Source organism: Galeopterus variegatus, unplaced genomic scaffold (assembly GCF_000696425.1).
Source record: "Galeopterus variegatus unplaced genomic scaffold, G_variegatus-3.0.2 Scaffold11126, whole genome shotgun sequence".
Classification (NCBI taxonomy): Eukaryota; Metazoa; Chordata; class Mammalia; order Dermoptera; family Cynocephalidae; genus Galeopterus; species Galeopterus variegatus.
The window spans coordinates 9,727-17,962 of NW_007737237.1; the positions used below are offsets into that span (position 1 = coordinate 9,727).

The 8,236-nt window shown below is 39.9% G+C and overlaps 1 protein-coding gene across 1 annotated transcript in view; it reads right to left on the reverse strand.

Annotated features, from left to right (window-relative positions):
• LOC103610426 (aldo-keto reductase family 1 member C3 homolog) overlaps positions 1–7,917 on the reverse strand; it is a 16,920-nt gene extending 9,003 nt beyond the window's left edge. Inside the window, exons 1-5 of the mRNA XM_008594597.1 lie at positions 7,830–7,917; positions 3,674–3,841; positions 2,705–2,821; positions 2,140–2,217; positions 1,573–1,695 (exon numbers count right to left, since the gene is read on the reverse strand). Of these exons, the coding sequence (XP_008592819.1) occupies positions 1,573–1,695; positions 2,140–2,217; positions 2,705–2,821; positions 3,674–3,841; positions 7,830–7,913 (570 nt within the window). The 5' untranslated portion in view covers positions 7,914–7,917. The remainder of the gene's footprint in view (positions 1–1,572; positions 1,696–2,139; positions 2,218–2,704; positions 2,822–3,673; positions 3,842–7,829) is intronic.
• Positions 7,918–8,236: the final 319 nt, after the last annotated feature.

Sequence of the window (8,236 nt, forward strand, 5' to 3'; positions counted from 1 at the left end):
GTTGATCTTGGGCCGGCCCGGTGGCGCACTGGAGAGTGCGGTGCTTGGGAGTGCAGCGGCGCTCCCGCCGAGGGTTCGGATCCCATGTGGAGACCGGTTCCCGCTCACTGGCTGAGCGTGGTGTGGGCGCAACACCGAGGGTTGCGATCCCATTGCCGGTCCCCAGTAGGGCGTGACACCAAGGGTTGCGATCCTGTTACTGGTCAGTAAAAAAGACAAAAAGGAAAAAAATATATATATACTTATGCAAATGCAACCATTTTATCATTTTTGCTATGTGTGTGAAAAAAAAAAAGAAGAACAACAGAAGATATTTGGGAAAAACAATGGAACATAAAAACCTGTGCTGGGTATTAGATGATATGAGGGAATTATGATAACTTCCTGAGACCCAATAATGCAACTGTAATTGTGTGGGGGAATATCTTCATTCCTGTGACATGTTTTCTGAAGTGTACAGGAGTGGATGTTCATGTCCACAATTTAATTTGTAGAAGTTCAGCAAAATATGCACATATGTGCACAGATGTTCCCACACACTTGTGTATCTACCTGTATTTGGCAATGTGGCCAAATGTCAGAGGTTTTTGATATAGATGGGAAAACAAGGGTGTTCTATATAATTTTTTCCCCAAATTTTCTGAATCTTTGAAAATTATCATAATAAAATATTGGGGTACAACTTATATTAAAATCACAATTTTAACATTTATATATTTTTATAGCACCAATCACGGTGCTATATTATTATATATCAAATTCATAAATTTTATAAGCTATATTTTCTAACTGAGGATCCTTACTTCTTGATTCCAAGTTGCTAAAGGGAAAACAAGGCACAGAATCAGGCACAGAATGAATGTGTTTATACAATTGTTTTGATGTAAGAAAGCTGGGAAAGAAGCAGACTGACAGATGGTCAGCCACAAGGTCAGCTCTGTGTTTTGCTAAAGTTCCTCAGTGTTGATTTCATCCACCAGAGACAGGTATCATCATAAACAGGTAACTTCATCTCTCTAACTTGACTGACTTTCATAGAGTCCAGTTAATATTTTCCTCTATTTATGATACTGCTGAAGAACCCAGAGAGCAGCGGTACCAAAACCAAGGATTCAGGCATTCAAACCCCATATACACCCTAACCTCCTGTTTTCTCCTATTTCCGCTCCTTCCTTATTAAGTGCCCATTCCATGTTTTCATGGTCTTCCTTCCTATACGCAGTTCCCTCCAAGTCACTTTCACCCATCCAGTCCGTGGTCATCCTGCACACCTCAGAGAATTTCCACTTTCTCACGAGATCTGATTGATTCCAGCCCTCCCTGGTCTCCTTTACCTCCCCAAATTCTAATACAAGATTCAGCATTAAGGTTTTTCCACCTTTTTCACTAAGACTTTACCAAGCAGAGATACAATAAATGGTCCTCCACGCCGTCTAGACAGAAGCTCTGCTCTGTAGAATCTCCTGTTGCACAAAGGTAAGAGGAACAGGAGGGAAGGACGAGTGGACACCTGGCAGCAGTACAGAAATGAGGGCATAAAGAACGGGAATGAGAGGAGGCTGAGGTGCTCACCTGGTTGCAGACGGGCTTGTACCTGAGCCCTGGCTTGTTGAGGATCATCTCTAGCTGCCTGCGGTTAAAGTTGGACACCCCAATGGACTTGGCCAATCCTGCGTCCTTACACTTCTCCATGGCCTGGGGAGGAAGGGGTTGTGAGGAATTATTTGTGCACTTATCCGCAGATCAAGAGAAACGCAACATAGGACTGTTAAAAGGAAAAAGTGACAAGAAATGACAATGAAGATTTCTGGCATTGATTGCCAAGAAGAAAAAAAGTAGTACAGAGTATAGGGGAAGAAGGTAGTGACAGCAAGAATGCTCGTGATCTCCTTAGGTAGCTGGAGAGATTATTGCACATTGAATTAAAGAGGTGCTTGTCCTTATTTTCTCCAATCTTCTTAGGTGTTTCTACTACATTCCAGCAATGAGTTCTTCTCCACCACTGCAGGGAAACTGCCCTTATAAAGGACTTGAATTTCTAGATCCAAGGTGCACATCCTAATCTCCCAGGTGTCAGGTGGGAACCAGATCACCCCTCTCTTGGCTTCCTCCTCTGTGCTATTTCCTCCAATCACTCACCTCCCACGTGGCACAGAGATCCACAGTATCAAATATTAATTTTCCATGTTCATCTGTTGGAAGCATCTCCTCTGCTGGCTGGAACAGAAGCAGTTATTTCAGAGATGTCACAATAAATATCTCCGCCTTCTGCCATGTGCCCAGGTATGTCTAGGACTGGAGCACTAACCTTTATGAGGTAGGTGGTTGAAAATTCCTGATACCATTATTTGCATAAAGTTTGCCTATGGATTCTTAAGGAATGTCTTTAGGAGTCAGGCTTTCTCTAATCTCACATTTTTGATATGTTTTCATAAATATCATTTTCTTAGGTCCTATGGGAACTTATTGTGACTTGGTTTATACTTGCCTACATTCTATACTTTCTTATTTGTTAACGTCTGTCTCTATCTAGGAAAGACAGCAGGTTACATGGCTTTGTTTTCAGAATAACATGTGCAGTCTTGACCCAGGTGGGTTGATCAGAGCTCTTTATCCCCCTGAACACATAACAACTCAACAATCCATGAAATGATGGTCACGCCTGCAGCAGAAGTGAAATAGGTTTGATCACACAATTGCATACCTTCATAGACACTGGGGAATGAATAAGGTAGAGGTCAACATAGTCCAGTTGAAGTTTTTTCAGTGACCTTTCCAAGGCTGGTCGGACCAACTGTGGCTGATGGAAAGTGCCCCAGAGCTGCAGAGGTTAAATAATGGAATTTAAAATTGATACATGAGCCAATTTTGTTGTTTTGTGTCACCTAACGTTGAAACCTTTTTTCTACTATTTGCAAACTGATGATCAAAGGTATATAATACTCCCTTTCTTCTTTTCTTTCCTTTGACCTGACCTTCCTATAAAAACTCTACTATATTTCTGAGTATTTCTTTGTATATCTCCAGAACACAGAAAAAAATTGCTCTAGTAATAAAATTTTTTATGAAATAATACGAATTCTCATAGTCTGAATTGTGGTTGATTGACTTTACAAAGCATTTGATAAACTTATTCGCATTCTCTCATCCATTCAATGCAGTGGGGAAGAATAATTATCTCTTTTGTTTAATAACTGAAGGCAATATCATGTAGAATCTGTTAACTTGTGATGTGCAGCATTCAAGACACCTTAGCTCTATCCTGTTTAATATCCAAAGAGCTGTCTCATATTCTTTTCTCTTAATAACAAAGTGAAAATTGAAATTCATAATGAGTAGAAATTTGAGAAAGTCACACATGAGATAAGAAAAGCCATACTCTGATCACAGTTTTGTCTGATTTTATGGTCAGTAATGAATTATAACACCTCGAGCTCAGACTCAGGTAAGTAAAGGGAATTTATGTTAAAGACATAAATTTAGGCATCCCAATGATGAGAAATTCATCATTGTTCTCTGTTTTGATTCTAATTTCAATACATGAATGTATGTGAATAAAAGCTGTACTGATAAGCAATAATTCACCAAATGGCCACTGATTGAATGCTGTAATTGTCCTCTTCACATAATCTATGAAAGAAATGTGCACACAGGCAAACCATATACATGATACCTTTGAAGTGTAGAATATGTCTTCTCTTTTTACAATGCCATCTGCAATCTTGCTTCGGATGGCCAGTCCAATCTCTTCTTCATTATTATAGTAATAAGCAGAATCAATATGGCGAAACCCAGCTTCTATTGCTAATTTTGTGGCCTCCCCAACTTCACTCTTAGGAACCTAGAGGAGCAAACAAAGGTAGCATTTGGAGATCCACGTGACTGAAAGGTAGTGCAGGCACAAGGCATTACCTTCTCATGCACCAAGTTTTCCTCATGCCTTGGTTAATTCTGCATGTGAGGTGATGAGCCCATCCCAGTCTGCCTGGGTCATTCCCAGTTAGTAGTAAAGACTGGGCACTCCAGGGATTGCTTCACTCCTGAGCAATCACTGGTTTAGCACTGGCATTGGAGGTCACCAAGAACACCTCCAGGTTTAGTGTTTTGCTGAAAGAACTCATAGGACTCAACCAAGTGTTATAGTCGTTGCTGTTATTTTTTAGTGAGGTTAAAAATTAAGATTAATACTGGGTAAATGGGTATGGTATTATATGTAGAAGAAATCTGGCACAAAAGTCAATGAGTCCTCTCCCAGTGAATTCACAAGAAGACACGAATTTCCCCTAGCATTAAATTTTGGGTCTAGTTTCTTTAATCTAAATACGGATATCCAGTTTACCCAGCACTATTTATTGAAGACCTGTACCTCTTGCCAAATACCCAAATCAACTCAAAGTGGATTAAAGACTTAAATATAAGACATGAAACTATAAATCTCCTAAAAGAAAACATATGAGAAACACTTCGGGGTATAGGATTTGGCAAAGACTTTATGAATAAGACGTCAAAGCACAGGCAACAAAAGAAAAAAATAAACAAATGGAATCATACCAAACTAAATAGCTTTTGCACAGCAAAGGAAACAATCAGAATAGTGAAAAGACAACCTATAGGATGGGAGAAAATATTTGCAAACTATACATCTGACAAGTGATTAATATCCAGAATATAAAAGGAACTCAACTTTACAGTAAAACAAATAATCCAATTAAAAATGAGCAAAGGAGCTGAATAGACATTTCTCAAAGGAAGACGTAGAAATGACCAACAGGTACATGAAAAAATGCTCAACATCACTAATCATCAGGGAAATGCAAATTAAAACCAAAATGACATATCATCTCACTCTAGTTACACTAGCTATTATCAAAAAGACAGAGAATAACAAATACTGGTGAGGGTGTAGAGAAGGGGGAATCCTCCTACACTGTTGGGACTGCAAATTAGCACAGCCATTAAGAAAAACATTATGGAGCTTCCTCAAACAACTACAGGTGGAACTGCCATATGATCCAGCAGTCCCATGGCTGGTATGTACCCAAAGGAATGGAGATGACCATGCTGAAGGGATACCTGCACTTCCATTTATATTGCAGCTCTATTTACAATAGCCATGATACGGAACAAACATAAATGTCTTTTGACAGATGACTGGATAAGGAAAATATGGTATATATAAACAATGGAATATTACTCAACCGAAAAAGAATGAAATTCTGCCATTTGCAGCAACTTGGATGGGCTTGGAGAAAATTGGTGAAATCAGCTAGACACAGAAAGAAAAATACCAAATTTCCTCACTCATAAGGGGAGCTAAGAAAGAAAGAAAGAAAGAAACAACAATCAGAATAATATGCTGAACTTTCAGAAGGAGAGAACAGAAATGTGGTTCCTAGAGGTGGGAAAGTGGGAGATGAAGGGGGTTAGCAAGAACTTGGTTAATGGACACAGACGATGGTCATGTTTTGTAATAAGGAATATGCTAATTACCCAAATTTGATCTTACACACTGTACACAAGTATTGATAGTCAACTCCGTACCCCACAAAAAAGGAAAATTATAAAAATAAATAAATAAATGTTGGGAATACATGGGAAATGTCTAAAAGAGAAGCTCTTTAGAGACTCAATTCCTAAGCCTTTCACCACAGGCTTGTTGCATAGACATGATGCTGCCTAGTACACAATAAAATTCCAGTCTCCCAAAGTAAAGCAGGTTTATAAAAACACTAGTAGTGAAGGTGCAGTCATTATCATCATCAGTTAGGAGATGGTGAGAAATCCACACTTCTGAATGCCATCCAGTGTCTAGTTTGAAAGCAAACATTTCTATGGACAGCAGTCTATCAAGTCTTTCCTAAACAGCATTTTTTTTCTGAATGACACAATTAAATTCTAGGACTAAAGATGTATATTCTAAGGACATTGATTTATACATAAGAAATTAACTGTAGTCTATGAGGGGTCAGCAAAATAGGTGTCAGCCCTGAAAACTAAGTACATTTCTTTTAGGTAAACTACAGTTAGAATGAAATTTAAAATAAGTGGCTTGTCTACCAAATTTGGATAAACATTTGAAAGAGCATTTGTTAAAGGACAAAAAGGTAAAGGAAACAGACTAGTCTTCATTTACTTTTAAGAATTTCAGAATCTTTCTACTCTTTTTTTCCGTTTTGTCTTTTTTCGTGACCAGTAATGGGATCACAACCCTCGGTGTCACGCCTGCACCGTGACCGGCAACAGGATCACAACCCTCAGTGTCACGCCCACACTGCGCTCAACCAGTGAGCGGACCGGTCTCTATATGGGATCCTAACCCTCGGCGGGAGCGCTGCCCGGCTCCCAAGCACCGCACTCTACCGAGTGCGCCACCGGGCCAGCCCAAGAATCTTTCTACTTTTTAATGAAATTACCGGAGGTAGATTCTGGGTCCTCAGGGCTCTCTCCTGATCCCTGCCCTGGTCTCCACTTAGGTGTAAGAGCACTTGGAGGATCACCAAAGATGAAACTCAGTGATGTCCTTGATCCTTACTTCCCTCCCTGTATTAGTCCATTTTGTGTTGCTGTAACAGAATACCTGAGACTGGGTAATTTATAAAAAACAGAGGTTTATTTGGCTTACAATTCTGGGACAGCTGCATCTAGCGTGGGCCTCAGGCTGCTTCTACTCATGGCGAAAAGCAGCAGGCAGCCTGCAGGTATAAGCAGATCACATGGCAAGAGGAAGCAAGAGAGAGAGAGGTGCCAGGGTCTTTTTAAACAACTGGCTCTCAGGGGAACTAATAAAGCGAGAACTCACTCACTACCCCCTACCCCCGGGTAGAACATTAATTGATTCATGAGGGATCTGCCACCATGACTCAGCTCCCAGCACTGCCAAATTAGGGATCAAATTTCCACATGAGTTTTTGTGGGGACAACACATCCAAACTCCATCACTCCCTTTCATATCACTTTATGCTAAGTAAAAACTCCAGTCTCCTCTCTGAAAAATGTCTCCTTGCGTATATTCTTATGTCTTATAGCTGAGAAAAGTGAGACTTAAGGTTTAAGTACCTAGTCCTTTGTCACACAGAAGTAGTCTAAGGACAACACTGGAATCTACATTTTTATTCTCTTCAGTGAACTATTCATTTTGCTCCTTCATGTTAGAGCAAACCTCTACTATTCTGACTCAAATTCAATGTACTTTAACATGGACCAAGAATTTAGACTTGTCCTTGTCACGTTGTAGTTTGCCTCAAAATGATGTTATAGTTTCTCTTCAGGGAAATTTCCAGAAAGGAGAATAGTCCTGGGAATTTGTATTGAGTCCAGGTCTAGTATTTGTTGTCTGGTGCTCAGCAGGATGCCCCACAGCAAGGCTGCCATGCTCCCCCATTATTTCGCATGCACCCCAAATCCAGTAACTTTTACCACAAAGACTTCTTTGGATCATGTGCACTTGGAAGGAGGAAAGATTTGTTGACTTATAGAAATAAACAGAGAAACCATATTGATTGCAATCAACCTCCAAGCAAGCAACCTGACAGGCTGTGTCTCTGACTGCTGAGTTTCAACCCTCCTGCCAAGCTGAGAAGTAGACTTAAACAGGAGGAAGAGCCAGAGCCCAGAATAATCAGCAGGTGTCCACATGATTAGATCCTGAATTGGAGCAGATTCTCACATTTCCTTTTTGTATGTGGAATAGATCTAGTCTGGTGGAACTGAGAACCAAGAGCCACATCTGCAAACTCACACAAGAAGAGGAACCAGACAACCCACTTCAGCTTACGCTTATCCTGGGACTATTTTCTCATGAACCCTCAAACCCAAGACACTGTTGTTACCTTTGGATGTGCATAGGTGCCAAATCCCAGTACAGGTATGAAGTGACCATCATTCAGTTTCATACTCTGACATTTGGGATCCATCACTGTCACTGCTCTGGATAAATAGACCTTGTTTCTTTCCACTGCTTTCACGGGTTGTCTGAGCAATGCACAGGCAACACCACAGCTTCTGGTGTAAAAATTAAGCAATGTTATGTAGGAGGAGCAACTTTAAAGCTGTACTGTACAGAATAAGAGAGGATTGGAGCCAGTTTGCATTTTTTTATGAAAGGAAATTCTTAAGTAAGTAAATTATTATATAGTCTTAATGAAAGCATTAATGTTTTCTAGAAATAAATTTTTAAATTTAGAATCCACATATGTTATGAAAAATATTACAAAAGATTTAGTGAACAACGACTGAC